We start from the raw sequence: 17,788 nt of genomic DNA on the forward strand, positions 1-17,788 counted from the left end.
ATGATAAAACCCACCCTCATCAATAAAACGTAAAACTAAATCAACTGATGAATGAGACATTGTCAGATGAAATTAGCGGCAACAAGTCTGGTAACCGAAGATTTCGTCACAGAGCAATCGAAGCGGCACAGTGCACCAGAATATGGCCCAATGTCAACCGGGCGCTGCATCGACACTGAAACAGGTCTTCATGGCTCAGGAGGTAGCCGTGGAATGCCCAAGCATGGCCAATGCGGAGCCACCAGAGAACGAAGAGTCCCTGCGACAGGACCACATGGAGGACTGCCACACATTCATAGTCTCCTTAATGGCACACAGTTTGTTGTGTGTACTGAGACTATGCCATTCCATCTCCCAAAGCCAAAAAACCTGGTGATGTAAAAACGAATGCAGGTCAGTTATTGGAATGTCGACCTCCATAAGTGGTTTCCATGTAGCCTGTTTGGCAAGCCTGTCAGCAAGTTCGTTGCCTGGGATTCCGATGTGTCCTGGGGTCCACACAAACACCACTGAAAGACCGGACCACTCCAGGGCATAGATGGACTCCTGGATGGTTGCTGCCAAGGGATGATGAGGGTAGCACTGGTCAATAGCTTGTAGGCTGCTCAAGGAGTCAGTACACAGAAGAAATGATTCCCCAGAGCATGAACGGATGTGCTCAAGAGCACGATATATAGCCACCAGCTTTGCAGTGAAAACACTGCAGCCATCGGGAAAAGAATGTTGTTCAATATGTCCTCCATGGACATATGCGAAGCTGATGTGACCTTTGGCTATCAAGCCGTCAGTGTAAACCACTTCATGGCATCGGTACATCTCAAGAATCGAGATGAAGTGACAGCGGAAAGCTGTGGGGTAAACTGAGTCCTTTGGGCCATGTGAAAGGTCCAGGCGAAGCCGTGGCCTAGGTGTACACCAGGGAAGTGTACGCAATTGGACTTCAAGTATAGGTGGTAAAAGCAACAACTCCAGTTCAGATAGAAGGCATCAGACACAAAGCGCGAGATGAACTGTCGTGGGTGGGAAAAGGAGATGGTAATTCAGATGCGCAGGAGAACTACAAACGTGCGCAACGTAACTGGCGAGCAGTTTTGCACGCCTGACCTGCAATGGAGGAACTCCAGCCTCCGCAAGGACGCTGGTCACCGGACTCATCCTAAAAACTCCTGTTGCTAGTCGAATGCCACAGTGGTGCACTGGGTCGAGTAAACGCAATGCTGAGGGTGCCGCTGAACCATAAACCAGATTCCCATAGTCAAGGCAGGATTGAACAAGGGCTCTGTACAGCTGCAGCAGTGTAGGGCAATCTGCACCCCAGTTGGTGTTGCTCAGGCAACGGAGGGCATTGAGGTGCTGCCAGCACTTCCGCTTAAGCTGACGAAGGTGAGGAAGATAAGTCAATCAGGTGTCGAAAACAAAAATCGATACGTCTCCACTACAGTGAGGGGATCATCAGTAAGGTACAGTTCTGGTTCCGAACGAATGGTACGACACACACGACTTTGCGGATGAAAACTGAAAGCCATGGGCTAGAGCCCATGGCTGCGCCTTGTGGATGTCTCCCTGTAGGAGCTGCTCAGCAACACCAGTGCTGGTGGACCAATACAAAATGCAAAGTCGTCTGCATACAGAGAGGGTGAGACGGACGGCCCTACAGCTTCTGCAAGACCGTTAAAGGCCACTAAAAATAGAGATACACTCAACACACAGCCCTCTGGGACCCCATTCTCCTGGATATGGGGGGGGGGGGGGCAAGGAAAACACCAACTTGGACACGGAAAGTACGGAGCGACAGGAAATTCTGGATAAAAATCGGGAGCAGGCCTCGAATACACCACTCGTATAATGTGCCAAGGATAGGATGCCGCCAGGTGGTGTCATACGCTTTTCATAGATCAACAAAGATGGCAACAAGGTGTTGGCATCTAGAAAAGGCTGTTCGGATGGCAGACTCGAGGCACACAAGATTATCAGTGGTAGAGGGACCCAGGTGGAAGCCGCCCTGGCATGGAGCCAGTAGACCACAAGACTCCAGGACCCAAATCAAATGCCAACACACCATACGTTCCAGCAGCGTACAAAGAAAGTTGGTGAGGCTGATGGGCCGATAGCTATCCACATCAAGCGGGTTTTTGCAAGGTTTGTGCACTGGTATGATGGTGCTCTTCCACCAGTGCGATGGAAAGACACCATCAGACCAGATCCGGTTGAAGATCATGAGGAGTTTTTGCTTGTAGTCAGACAAGAGAGGTTTAATCATCTGACTGTGAATCCGATCAAGCCCAGGAGCTGTGTTGGGTAAATGTGCAAGGGCACTGAGAGTTCCCATTCTGTAAATGGGGCGTTACAGGGTTCACTGTGGTGTGTAGTAAATGAGAGGACTCTCACTTCCATCTGCCATTTGAGAGTGCAAAAGGCTGGGGGCCAATTCTCCGACCCAGAGGCGCGAGTATAGAGTTGAGCAAAGTGCTCGGCAATCACATTTGTGTCAGTAGATAACACACTATTTATGTTAACACCAGGAACACCTGTTGGGGTCTAGTAACTAAAAACTCGTTTGATCTTTGCCCAGACTTGGGAAGGTAAAGTATGGCACCCAATGATCGACACTTACCTCTCCCAACACTCCTGTTTCTGCCTCATGGTGAGCTGGCAAAAGCGGGCACGGAGCCGGAGCCATTTATAGGCTATGAGGTGCTCCAGGGGAGGGTGCCGCTTATGCCGCAGTAGAGCTCACCGATGCTCCTTAACTGCCTCAGCAACTTCCGGCGACCACCAAGAGACTAACTTTCGCCGGGGGCACCCTAAAGAATGAGGGATCACATTTTCCACGGCAGAAACGATCATTATAGTTACCTGCTCAACCACCACATCAATGTTACCGTGTGGGGGAGATTCAACGGTGAAAGTTTCCCAGAGTGCCTTGTTTAAAGCCCATATGGGCAGGTGTCCATGGGTCTGATGCCGGGGCAGTGACAGGAAGATGGCACAATGGTCACTACCACAGAGGTTGTCATGTGCTCTCCAGTGGATAGATGAGAAAAGGCCAGGACTGCAAACCAAGAGGTCAATGGCCGAATATATGCCATGTGCCACACTGAAATGTGTGGTGGCCCAAGTATTTAAGAGGCAGAGGTCGAGTTGTGACAGCAAATTTTTGACAGTAAGAACTGTGCCACCCCACAAGGGGTTATGAGCATTAATATCTCCCAAAAGTAGGAAAGGTTTAGGGAGTTGATCAATCAGTGCAACCAATGCGTTCAGGAGTACTGCATCATCTGGAGGAAGATATACATTGCAAACATTTATTTCCTGTGTCATCCTTATCCTGACAGCTACAGCTTCAGGAGGGGTTTGAAGGGGCACAGGTTCACTGCATACTGAGTTCAGGACACAGACACAAACTCCACCTGACACTCTATTATTGTTGCTACGATTCCTGTAATATCCCTTATAGCCATGGAGGGTAGGGGTCCGCATTGCCAGGAACCAGCCTTCCTGGAAGGCAATGCAGAAAGCAGGTGTAAAGCTTAACAGTTGCTGTAGCTCAGCCATGTGGTGGAAAAAACCGCCACAATTTCACTGGTGGGTGACGTTATCGTGAGGCTGGGAAGGCATGAAGTTCGCAAGGAGGCAGGTTATGCCTCAGGGTCACCTGCTGTCTCTAACTGAGTTTTTGTAGCCTTTTTTTTTCTACGGTGGATGACCAGAGGGTCCTGTTTCTTAGCAGACTACTACTTAGTTTGCTTGCTCTCTCACTTCACTTTAGGGGCTTGCTTGGAAGATTTCTCCGAAGCAGCTTTAGACATGGAGGAAGACTGCCAACCTCTTCGTCCAGCAGCTTTTGGCTCCTTGATCCACTGGTGAGTGTCTGCCGTGGCACTAGTGGAGACCTTGGAAGAGAGGGCCCCAAGGGACCCCTTCCGCACGAGAGGCTGTTGCTTCTTCGGCTGGGGAGAAGGGACCGATGTCCCCTGCATTTGGGCGGGGGGGGGGGGGGGGGGGGGGGCCTTGCTCCCAAAGTAGGTGCTTTGGGAGCAACAGAGCAAGATTTGCCCCCTACCACCAAGGGGCAGATGTATTCTGGTGGCCTGAAGGGCCCACTGTTCATGGCACATAGTGAGAAAACACTGGCACTTGGGACAGCGATGGTGATGTAGCTGCAACATACGTCAACGTCAACTGAATGGGATGTAGCATTTCGAATTTAAGTCAATCGGTCCAGGTTCTTGTATTCCATAATTTTCTGCTACTTTTGGAGTACTGGACAGTCTGGCTAGCAGGAGGAGTTGTGCTCTCCACAGTTGATGTAAGTGGGAGGTGGCGCACATGGAGTATCTGGGTGCAGTGGACGTCCGTAGTCTCAACATGTGGCGCTGGAAGTGCAGCAGGACGTCACAGGGGTAAACCATCACCTTGACCTTTTCAGGCAATGAATCACCATCAAAGGCCAAAATAAATGCACTGGTAGCAACCCTGTTATCTTTGAGTTCCCTGTAAACGCTCCGGATGAAATTAACACTCTGCCGTTCTAAATTGGTGCGGAGCTCATAGTCAGACTGCATGATGGAAAATAATCCCCTGGACCATGAAATCCTCTGGCAGATTGTGTGCCGGACGGAGACTCGAACTTGGGACCTTTGCCTTTCGCAGGCAAGTTTTAATCTGCCAGGAAGCATACCAGTGCACACTCTGCTGCACAGTGAAAATCTCATTCTGGAAACATCCCCCAGGCTGTGGCTAAGCCATGTCTCCACAATATCCTTTCTTCCAGGAGTGCTAGTTCTGCTAGATTCGCAGAAGAGCTTCTGTAAAGTTTGGAAGGTAGGAGACGAGGTACTGGCAGAAGTAAAGCTGTGAGGATGGGGCATGAGTTGTGCTTGGGTAGCTCAGTTGGTAGAGCACTTGCCCCTGACAGGCAAAGGTCCCGAGTTCGAGTCTTGGTCTGGCACACAGTTTTAATCTGCCAGGAAGTTTCATATCAGCGCACACTCCTCTGCAAAGTGAAAATCTCACCCTGGACCACGTTGAGGCTTTTATGGGGAGTGACGGAAACAGAAATATCACCCAGCTTGTCACAGGTGAGTAATGCTCGAGATTGGGCTGGGGATTCTGCCTAAATCAAGATTGTGCCGTTTCGCATCTTGGACAGCACTGTCCCTTCTCCAAACTTATCCTCAAGGTGTTCAACGAAAAACTGAGGCTTCGTCGGTAGAAAAGAGTCCCCATTAGTTCTGCTACAGACTAGAAACCAAGGCGAATATGGCTGTCTCCGTTCTGTAGCTCTACTTTCCTCCCATGGTATAGTGACGGAGAGCAACGATTTAGTGTCAATACATTGTATTCTATTTTGCCCTTCTTAGAGACTGCTGGTGCTGTACGGTCACCAGCAAGAGATGACTTAGTCCGCTTTATTGCAGGTCAATTGCCCTGATGCCACCAACTCTGATCAGGGGCTCTCCCCATGGGCACCACCCACCCACAGCATAGGCCAACTAGCATGGTGGCCGTTGCCAGGAGTCCTGATGCCCCAGGAAGACAGGCATCTACTCCTTGGCATACATAGGGAGTTTACAGCTCAGGCATCAGCAGTACGATCCCTGTGTTGTCAGGGGACTATCACTGAATGGGTACATGACGGCCCCACCACAACAGACTGTCTACCGTGCTGGATACTGGGCGCAGAGGAATCCAATATTGTAATAGGGGGGAGGGGGGGGGGCAAGAGGGCAGGAAACAAAACAACAGAAGGAGATGACATACCCCGAAAAGTGTCCTCGCCCAAATAGTTGAATCGCAGGTGGAGATGCAAAGCCAGAATAAGATATTCAGGAGATTGAATCTAAGTGCACTCATGCACCACATAAGCTGTTCTTCTCCATATGGCCCGCACTTCTGTAGAATTTTGAAAGTGGCTGGTCAAACCACAGAATGGGACCTGAACTCATATAGCGGAAAAGTGTGCCTCTTACGACAGGCAGGAATACCTCAGGCCTATTCTAACCCACGAACCCATAGGGAGTGATCATGTAGGACTTCTCGTACAGGGTCCCTGTGGCAAGGCTTTGGTGGACATGTCTGACCGTTGGTGGAGGCCTCAGCTAGGTAGCCTCCACATTTCAAACAGTTGTGGAGCCTTGTCGGAAGGTGGGATTATAAAGATGGAATCAGTTCTTATCATGGTTATTTCGGTAGATGTGAAGTTGGTTTACATGTTGAGGGATTTGGGGAAACATTGTGAAGCAAGATTTGAGCTTAGGAAATTCTGGAGAATTATCGGGGGATGATTAATGGTAAGATGCAAGAGTAAAATGAATGGTGCAGGGTTAGTGGTGAAAAGGTGTTTCAGCTGCAATGACCATGAGAAGGAAAGGTCTTTAAAAAGCCCAGCACGATTGAATTTGGGAGTGTGGCAAAAGGTGTCACATTTGGAAAGGACTGATTGAGGCTTTTAGTGGATGGGTTAATAACTGTCTTGTGGGTCTCTTTAGGCTCTGGGTTCTGTAGCATGGTGGGAGGGGTTTTTGAAAGTGGAGCATATATAGTAGGTACAAAAAAATGCTATACAAGAAATTATCTTATGAAACATTACTGAATTCCAGTTAAGAAGAAAACCACTCTATGGATGCTTGCAGAGAAAAAAGGTAAATGCACAGCCAGAGAATGAATGATTTCTTGGCAAATAAGATCTGGACCAGGCAAAACAATTTAGCATTGTGATGTGTACCTGGCTTATTTGAATAAAGGCAGGAAATGGCAATTACAGTTAAATACAGCAGCAAAAATATGTATTTAATCTGAAGCATATTTTGAAATCAAAGATGCAGTTACAACATAAATACATTTACAGTAATTTCTGTTGTATCATACGGAAAGCAGACACTTTCTATCCATAGCTTTTCAACCAACTATATCACACTCCCCATACATAAGCTAAGAGAGGATGTAATACCGAAGTTATGTTTGAGACCGAACACTCATTCCTCAGTATACTTATTCCTTACTGGTATTTGTTGGTAATAATACACTGTTTTCATTACTAAGCACAACACAAGAAAACTACGTCCACGGAGCCTTTGCCTGCTTGTCTATGGTTCCAAGTGAAGTCATATATTCGGATGCAATGGTCTCTGTTGACCACCCACCTGATTCGCTAGATGTTGCAGACCCCTTCAGATTCAAAATTTAATTACAAATGTACCTTACTAGCCACTACTACTGCAAATCACCTGATTATATATATTTCAACAACAGAGGAAACAAAGTGCGGGACAAACCAAAACTTGTCCACACTTCAATATGGCACAGTGAGTGCACATATGTAACTTTTTCCACCTTATATATTAACTAGATCACACCAACAACAAAAATTAATGAAGCAGGTCTTTGTATATATACTAGAGGACATCAATTTTAGTCTAATTCTGGAGATGGCAGACTTTCAACTGAAAGTAAATTAAATTAAAATTTATAAGTTTTTGACACTTCCATGATCAAAAAGTGTCTTCAGTACCATACTGACTCTTGATAATTATATGAATTTTGAAAACTGTACATGTCTACAGTTGATTTCAGTTAGAAATTAGGGCACATTTATGCCAAGGGCAAAGGCAACAATATTATGTTACTTCAATTCAGTTTAACACCATAGTGGTATATGAAAAAAAAATGTAATGTTTCACAAAATCCTGAATTGACTTTACTCATTCCTTAACTATGAGACACCAATAGGTCGACAGCTTTTTATTTCTATGACTTTGTTTCTGAGGTGGTAATTGAAGAGGGATGTGACAGTATGTAGCACTCAAACCAACAGTCTTTTCAGGAAGTAACTTACTGAGTTTCAAAGATGAGATGGGATATTTTGTAAGCCGGTATGATTATCTATTGACTGGCAAAACAGAAAATTTAGAGTATAAGCATATGTTTTATGGCACTATGGATTTTTTATTGGTACCAACTAAAGGGTAGTAATAGATTTATTTCCTTGGTGGCTTTTATTTTGCTGTGATTTCAAGGACACTTGGAATAAAAGCTGTATGTAGAGAAGTGATTGTTGGAGGAGAACCTATATTTATGAAAATTAAAAATAACAGATGGTGGATTGAAAGCAAAAGTCAAGAGTCTATTTGAATGTGTACAATCTTCAGTACAACTAATTTGTGTTGGCTTGATCTAGTGGATGTGAAACAAATGCCTTCAATCTATAGTGGTCACACACATTTGAAGTTCAGACTCAGATACTAACCTTCTGTCCTTCATACCTGCCACAACTGCATAATGACAGGCACTCAAAATTTGAAGCAATTAGACATGGTACACCATAACACTCAATATTAGGTCTGCTCGTGTTTCTGATATATCAAAATGATTTTCCATTTTAAGCTTCAGAAGATTTTCTTTTCTTCTCTCTTTTTTTTTTACTTTTTGCAAATGATACAGGCATAGGAATAAAATTAAAAAAAAAAAATACAATAAGGCCGATTTCATTTCAAAACTATACTGGTTAAGAGTGAGTGTGTGACATCACTATTTCAAAGTTTGCTGAGAAAAATATATGTTGAAGTTCCACACCTCTCCAAAACTACAATATTTTGATTTTCTGATGATTTGTTAAAATGCTGCTGACCTCTCTAAATGAAAGTATTCATGAAAAGTCTTAATGAATGGGAAAATTGAAAAATTTTAATAAAGGAACCAAAAGTGAGTGAGATCAGAATTTATTTTCAATAAATACTTAGTTCCCAGTACTATGAGACATGATGAATACATGATGAATACACTTCCGAGCTTGCTTGCCCCCCCCCCCCCCCCAACTGCCCCCCCTTTCTTTTTTTTAAATATGAATAGTCACACGGTGTTAACTGTCTTGAGAAATGATAAAGCATGACTGGTAACGGTCAGCTATGATATTAATGCATGAAATTCTTGAACTCAAAATATTTGTACATAAAGATAAAAGAATCTGAAATATTTTTATTATTTAGAAATTACTTTCCAAAATCCCCATCCTACATGCTCCAAAAATTTCATGATATGTTAGCTGGTCACTTATGGAATGCACAATCAGAGTGGGCAATACTTGTCTGTACAAAATGTGAAAATTTTTTTTTAGGTAGACCAAGCTCTACTCTCTCAGTCAAAAAATCATGGACACATCAATATTTAAACCAGTTGCTGATTTTAAGGAAATGTCATGCAAAACTGGTATTTCTGACTCAAAATAATTACTTTACAACATTATAAGTGCATTATAAGTGAGTGGGAAAAGAATTCATAATTTTGTTCAAAAGCATTTTATAAGAATGTAGAATATTTATATCCATTTTTCTTTTTATGATATTATTCACAAATTATTATTGTCTTCTGTCATGATTCTACTTCATGACTTTCCATGAATTAAAATTGCCTACAATGTAACAATTAACATTGCACTGTTGAAAAGACTTCATTTGTTTGTTTGTTTTTCATCTGCTTCTCATTGAACTTGCATAGCTGAGCTGAATTTGCACACAGACAAGGATGATGCAACAAGAGCAATACTTGGGAAATGGAAACTGCAAAAAGATTTTTTGATTATAGTCATTTGAGAGCATTAGCAGGACCATGAGGTATCATAGAGGAGACAGTTATATCTTGCAGTTCATGAGAGGCATTATTATCTGTCCCACCAACCACTGACTGTCATACACACAAGAAATGAAGTGGCTTACTTCAAAGTATGCTAACGTATAGTGTGGTCTCTGCACTTCACACGCAGTAACAGACTGCATTTTGTGCAGAACCGTTCTTGCAATGTATGTGCCACTCTGGAAAGCAACCCAGTGGTGACTTGATTGAATTCCTATCACAGGCTTCATAGCAGACCATACTTCTCTTTTTTTTTTTAAATGGAGTTCTCTTAATGTACTTTCATTTAGAATTAAGAGTTTCGTATTTGTTACTTATGTTGATATGGTATGTGCAAATCCAGCAGCATCTCTTATAGCAACAGCAGCTTCATGTTGGAGATTAAATCTTGTTGCAAGGTGTTTACAGACAGCTTCTACCCCAGCACATGCACTTTTTCCATGACCTGTTGCTGAAAATATCTTTTCTTTGTCTTAATTTCTGTACTACAGTGTTGACCAAGCTCATAAATCTGAAAGCAGTTTTTAAAACAAGATGCTGCACCATCAATAACATACACATGTTTAGGAAATGCATAGCTTCTAGATGCTATGTCATCAATTATCATGCTGACAGCGTAGCACCCAAGTGCACTCTCATGAATGAGATTGCTGACAATAGCAAAACAGTGTGATGTTCCAAGGAAGTGAGCAACACAAGTGAAAATTGATACTTGTGATGGGTGGAAGTAGTAATTTTGAATTTCGTCCTGCAAAGCAACAGACAGTTCTCAGCGAAGTGGAAATGAACTAATGTGTCAGTATTCTGGGATGTGGCTGATTTTACTTCTGCTATGGCTTGCCTCTGAATCCTCTGGTTATGATGGTGAGCTATTCCTTTCACGACCCAATGCCTAACCTCTGTAACAATGTTTTCTGGCTCTACTGTCTTCTCCGCCAACTCTCCTTCCTCCCACAACACATAGGTTATGTTATTGTCACTATCCTGAAGGTGTAATGCTTCAACAGTCATCACTTCAGCACCAGGACACATTGCACACTCCTGCAACCAACATTTATTTTGCAGCTCGTTACATATACACAAAAGCATCTGGTCCATCTCTGTGTACTTCTTTCCTGTGACACTGCTCACTGTGAAACAAGTAAGTTTCAAATTAGTGCAGTAAATACATGTGCATACTTCCTTCACTGGCTGGCATTTACCCGTTTTGGTTATAAGGAGTAGAATTTTTTGAGACCTATTTTTAAATTCGGGTTCTCCTTTTTCATTAGGAGATATGCTTCTCTTATTGGTCTTGTCATATATATTTTTATCTATTTCACTAACAGAGATAACATCACCTGGTTAGGACTTTGCCTGCTGCAAACTTTGTCAACACTCAGGTAATATTCCTGAGCAACAGTACGCATTTCATCTTGCAACAGATGCCCATAGTAAGAATCTAGGCATGCCCAAAAGCTCATTCTTTATTTTACTAGCTTTTGAAACCAGATAATGTGATGGAGTGGGTATGTAGTTCTGTATCTGCCACTTAGAGAAGCTACATGGTATCAGTGTCAGTAACTGTACCTTCTCAGTGTACGTGGCTGCTGAGGTATCAGTATTTAGTTTAGAAACCACACAACACATTTTGTGCACATTCTTCAGGTACCACTAAGTGCATCTATGTTATACACTTCACAAAGTTTTGCACCTGCTTGTGTAAAACTTGTTTCAATTTCTTCCACCTTTTTTTTAACATACTGTTTTCTTATTGTGCTTCTTACTTTTCCTGGATGTTTAAGGGGGGATGTAGTAGGGGCTACAGCAAAAATGCTAACATTCAACATGTCAACAACTTCATGTCCAGCAATATAAATATCTGCACTGTCTTCTGCAGTTACACATTTGTGTGATGGTGATCATTCAGGCAGATTGTCACTAAATTTCTTCTATAGTAATTGTAGCAATCCCTGCAGAATGGATGTGATGGTAATACTCTGATGTGAGGACCAAGATATTTATGCAATACCTCTGACAGATTTCCAACAACTGTGAAGCATTTTTTACTTTAAACACCACCTTATTGTGTCTTTTTTCATAGTCCACATTCCTCACTCTTTCACTACTGTATTTCCTACTGTATCTACCAAAAAGTTCAAACCAAACACAAAACTTGATGAAGAATGGTTTATGTGCAAGTTCTCACTCGTTTATCATTAACAGAAGAGCACTGGAAACATTGTTGCCAACATCCATATTTTATACTAGAAATTCAGTAATGCGAAGTGCGCAGAATGATGAAAAATTTTTAACGCTTTACACGGAAAAATACTGCCCACTGCATTTGCTCTGACTACAAACGTATTATCCAAAAAATATTTTATGTAACTTTCAAAAGTTTTGGATGGAGGTTTTCCAGTAGATAATTCATAAAAACTAATAATAATGCAATTTTTTACATTTTTAGTAAAAAATAATTACATATTACGGACAGCTGGAGCACAGAAGGTACGGTTTTGTACCCGGTAATACAGAAAAGATATCATTCAAGGACTTTCCAAATTATATAAAAAAAAAAAAATATTTAAATGGAAAAATTAACTTAAATTCAAAACACCTGCCATGTTTCCAGTACTTTTAGTTTATTAGATTTTTAAGAGTTATTTACAAAATATATACTTTTCAAAGGGCTGTATGATTCACAAAAATTACGATAATTTTTATTTCTTAACATTTATGATATAGAGGCCTAATATACTTTTTTTCCAGAGAAATCTATGACCACAAGTTGACATGACCTGTATGATTTGAGATGAAATCACCCACAAGTCCTTGTACTGAAAAGATAGCTATTGAAATATTTATATAGTGATACATCTACGTTTATACTCTGCAAACCACTGTGAAGTGTATGGCAGAGGGTACATCCCATTGTACCAGTTATTTGGATTTTTTATGTTACATTCACGTATGGAGTGAAGGAAGAATGCTTGCTGAATGCCTGTGTGTGTATGCTGTAATTTGTCTAACCTTGTCCTCACAGTCCCTATGGGAGTGATATGAAAGGGGTTGTAGTATATTCTTATAGCCATTTACAGTCAGTTCTTGAAAGTTTTTAAAGTAAGCTTTCTTGGGACAGTTCATATTTATGTTCAAGAGTCTGACAGTTCATTTTCTTCAGCATCTCTGTGACACACTCCCACAAATCAAACAAATGGTGACCATTCTTGCTGCCCTTCTCTGCATATGCCCAATGGCCCGTTAGTCCTGTACGATACAGTTCCCACAAACTAGAGCAATGTTCTAGTATGAGTCATGGAGGTCGTTTTTAAGTAATCCCCTTTGTAGACCGAAGGCATTTCCTCAGTATTGTAAAAATAAAGTTAAGTCTGCCTCCTGCTTTATCCACAACTGAGCTGCTGTTCATTCCATTTCATATCCCCACAAAGTGTTATTTGTACAAGTTTACTGATTCCAACAGTGACTCATTGACATTGTAGTAATAGGATACAATGTTTTCTCATTTTGTGATGTGCTCAACTTTAGGTTTCTGAACATTTAAAGGAAGGTACCAATCTCTGAAATCACTGAATAGTTATACAGCTTCTTTCAAACACATAGCTGCATCATCTACAAAAAGTCTGAGGTTGCTATTAATAATGTCTGCACTTTCATTAATATACACATGAAGAACAAGGGCACCAACACACTTTACTGGGGCACACCCAAAGATACTTCTACATATGCTTATGACCCTCCGTCCAATACAACTTGCTGCATCCTCCCTAGCAAAAAATCAATCACAAATGTTGCTTGATATGTATATGGTCATACTGTTGATAAGGTCAATGAAGCGTCAGATTCCACTCCTCTGCTTTGACCAATGACGTAAGGGTGTTGTGGTGTGTGATGTCATTAAAGTGCCCAGTTTATGAGTTGGTTGTGTTTCTAAATGTCGTCTTGTTGTGTTTGATGGTGCCCTCTGGTGGTGTGTGTGCATATACTGAGTGCAATGTGTTCTATTAGCTCCATTTGAGCCTTGGTGCTGGATATGTGATGCCACTGGCAGTGCTTGTAGTAAGGTTTGGAAGTTTTTTCAGTGAGTCATGAATTAATATTTTGTTTTGTTTACATGTTTGGTGTTTTCATGAGGTGTTATTGGTTTGCTGTTTGTAGTGCAGTAAGGCGTTTAGTTTACTGTGTGGCTTCTCTTGTTAGGTATGGGTATGATGATGAAATATAACATAACTGTTGCGGTCGGAGATGGGGGAGGACATGTCTGTTATTACATTCCTCCAGTTATATGGACTGATTGCTGGGATTGTGAAGTGTAGTATTTGTGGTGAGAACATGAGGTTGACCAGAGTTCCGTCATCTCAGACTAGAGACTGGGGTGACTAACCTAGTTTACAGCTCCGGCATATGTTGCTGCTAAGTAATTTTTTTCTTTTTTTTTTTGGGGGGGGGGGGGCTATTCTTCTCGGGTTGTGATGTTTTGGCATTAATGGTCTAGTGAATGTATTTTAATTTATGTAGGGATGTTGGATTTTTAGATTTTTTAGGTGTTTTGGTTTTATTTTTCATGTTTGTACGTGTTGGTTTTTTGGTATCAATAGTTGTGGTTGATCTATATAAGGCAAGGGAAATGACCGACTTCAATTTTCATAGTTTTAGCTGTGGTTGACCTTTATAGGCCAGGGAAAGTGTCAAATTCCTGTAGATTTTGTTGGTGTAGCACAATGTTGTAATTTTTTTCTTTTGTTTGCCATTTTGTGTGTTTTGGGATTGTGGTGTGTTTTTTACTGTTATACTTAGCTTGTCCCCACCCTAAAACCCCAATTTCCCATGGTAGCCCCGTTAGTTTGATTGTATTTTTGGAGGGAGATGTTATCATCTTATTTTTATGTATTTTCGTGTTTACTGCTGCATTTATGTGTTGACATCATAGGCGCCATATTGCAGACACTTAGAATAGCCATTTCCACCACACTGATGATGTCATGGGTCAATGCAGACGGGTGGACTCTGAGACTTCTGTAATCCTGTTGGTAATAAGCACAGATGTGACACTGAGTTAAACGCTTTTCATGAATAATAAATAGGCTACTGCATCTGCTTGATTGCCTACATCCAAAGCTTTCAGTACATCATGCGTGAAAAGTTGGAGTTGGGTTTCACATGATCCATGTTTCCAAAATCTGTGCTGGTTGGTGTGGAGGTGGTCATTCTGTTCAAGATACCTCTTTATATTTGAGCTAAGAGTATGCTCTAAGATTCTACACCAAAATGATGTCAAAGATACTGAGCAGTACTTTTGAAGATCATCTCTATTACCCTTCTCGTAAATGGATATGACTTATGATTTCTCCCATCTACTGGGCACAGTTTTCCGTTTGAGAGATCTATAACAGATTATAGTTAACTGAGCAGCTGACGCATCCGCAAATTCAGTACAGAATCTGACAGCAGTTTCATCTGACCCTTGAGCAGTTTAAATGATTTCAACCATTTCTCAATGTCACTGACAATAACACTAATTTCATCTTTACAGTGGTACAAGGATTAATCTGGGCAACTCTACTGAATATTCCTGTGTAAAGTAATATTTGAAAATGGGGTAAAGCATTTCTACTTTTGCTTTGCTACCCTCAATTTCAGCTCCTGTTTCTCCATGAGAGACTGGACACTAACTTTGGTGCCACTAACAGCTTTTACATAAGATCAGAATTTTTTTGGGTTTTTTGAAAGATCATTTGACAATATTCTGCAACAGTCGTCATTAAAGGCTTAACGCATTGCTCTTCTTACAAATTTCTTTACAGCAACCATATATCATGGAGGATCCCTCCCATCATGAATTGTTCCACTGGTTATGTATCTCTGCAGCACATGATCGATAATTCCTTTAAACTTTATCCACAGTTCTAAGCAAATACATTATCACTGCCTTTTGTTAAGATCCCGCACTTAGGCCTAAATTTAAGTATTTCTCAAGAACTATATAAAATGGGTTTCTCATACAATGAAATACAAAAATTAGAAAGTATCAGCTTTTGAGACTACAGATATATCACATCCATAATTGAAAAACACACTGCCTAGAACTAATGAAACTGGATAAACTGATAACTACTTCACAGAGATCTTGGCTTTGATTCCCAGTAATTCCTAAAAGTTTCACCGGTTTACATTTTGTAGCTCTGGAACTGTTGGTTAATGTAAAAAGATGCCTAACTGCACTGGTGTTCAGAATCGATGTTAAACTATGGGTCTGCCTGTAACTGACAGGTCAGAGGAAGACAACGCGCAGTACCTGTAATAGTACCATGCTTAGGAAAGAACTGTGGTGTGTATGTAAACCACATATACAACTAAGTCCAAAAACAACTTCAACAAAGACTTAAACGGGTTAAAATTTGTATTAAAGGAAAAGTCATATACATGGGTACATATGTCTTCAACAATCAAAACAACCTCAGCACATTAAATGTCATGTAGATGGTTCAGTGGGCCGTAAGTTCAATTAAAGAATTTTGTGTTACATGACTATTATTACACTAAACTGTATCTACATGGATCTACATGGCAACTCTTAGATTTAATATTTTAAGTTAATTTGTAATTTTCACTGTAATATATTATTGTAATGTCATTTCACTGTACCACACTTGAATTAAATTTACATCTTTGACTGTTTTCTGCATTCGTTACCATCCATCAAATATGGCAAATGTAATGTTACACACCAGTACCGCAGGGGAAACAATGTGTAAGGAGAAAGAAACGCAGTCCATAGCTGCAGCATAACACATCGTTTTTCGATGTACCAATGCGACGTCAGTGCGTCATACGTTACCTCGCATATGATTACTTCGTAAGTATTCAATATTACTGGAAAATTATTTGTAAATTATAATCTGTAAGCACTTTGTTACTACAAGTATTTAAATTTCCCACACTTTTTTCGCGATGGTATGCCATAAATAACGATGTGATGATGACTGAATGACACTTTCTGGTATTCTTGGGTACCAATAACTGTACTGAATATAAGTTAGGAGAACTGTAAGTAATCAGAAACTCTAGATAACACGTAAAAACTTTTGTGTTACCAGTAGCATCATGCTCGTTACGTTTTGCGACAGATATATGTCATTGTCTATTTAAATTCAGCTTCGATGGCATCTTATAAGCAAAACAAAGATTTTTAAATCAATTACATTAGATTTATGTTAGTATCTCGCACGTTTGAAGTTCATCATATATAGTTTCTTTTTTCCAGAACTATCATCAATCTCACCTGTCAACGCAGATATCAAGTTCTTCACAATTGCAACAACACTCTAACATGTGGTATCTTTCTTGGTTGCGATTAATATACTCGCAACAACATAAGCTATCTCTGCCATCCATTTCTCCTTATGTCACCCATCAAAAACTGTCCACTTTTCCTCATGTAAACAATTTACATACGACAATAACATGCCACCGGCGCACTTGCCAAAGAACTTCGAGTAGTTGGCACTTCGCTATGCTCACCATACGCACTTCGTTTCTCGCACACCAAAGACGTTTTTCATCTACATGAAACAAGTGGATGAGTCGCTAAAATGAGTTACCCTTCAATAGGCGTTCGTCTGAAACCGTTCGATTTAGTTGTGATGACAGACTGAAGGCCAATTCACACTGGCCGTCATATGAAGTCCCGTCTCTACAAAACAATCTGTAATACATTTCAAACGTTGGCATCCACACTGGCAGTGACGTCCCGTCCCGTTACGTCACGTTACGGCACAGTCAAGGTTTCTCTGGGTGAAAGTTTTGACGGCTGACGTCATCCGTCCGTTACTGATCATGTGATCCACAAGCTCATTTCTTTCCAGACACGGTCATGGGCGGAACTCCACATTTCGTTGCATCGTGGTTGATATCAGTTGTTTGTTGGTCGTTATTTGCTATAAATTGTTTCGTTTTGTTATTTTGTTAAAATTTATAATAAATGACGACACATTAATCGAAGCAGTGAGACTGCAGTCTGAAGTGTAGAGTGCAGGCAGGATAAACTGGCCGGTAGATCCGCAAACGACTGGGCAAGCGTGGTGGGAGCGGTTGTGCTGGGGGTAGCAGCCGGGCAGTGAGAGAGCACTGCGCTGGAGGGGAAATGCCGCCCTACAGC

At 41.4% G+C, this 17,788-nt stretch overlaps 1 protein-coding gene across 1 annotated transcript in view; it reads right to left on the reverse strand.

Moving 5' to 3' along the window:
* The window catches only part of LOC126092461 (palmitoyltransferase ZDHHC23-B), a 79,012-nt gene extending 61,620 nt beyond the window's left edge, over positions 1 to 17,392 (reverse strand). The window contains exon 1 of the mRNA XM_049908062.1: positions 16,913 to 17,392. Coding sequence (XP_049764019.1) covers positions 16,913 to 17,025 — 113 coding nt within the window. The 5' untranslated portion in view covers positions 17,026 to 17,392. The remainder of the gene's footprint in view (positions 1 to 16,912) is intronic.
* Between the last annotated feature and the right edge of the window lie 396 nt (positions 17,393 to 17,788).

Source organism: Schistocerca cancellata, chromosome 7, assembly GCF_023864275.1.
Source record: "Schistocerca cancellata isolate TAMUIC-IGC-003103 chromosome 7, iqSchCanc2.1, whole genome shotgun sequence".
Classification (NCBI taxonomy): Eukaryota; Metazoa; Arthropoda; class Insecta; order Orthoptera; family Acrididae; genus Schistocerca; species Schistocerca cancellata.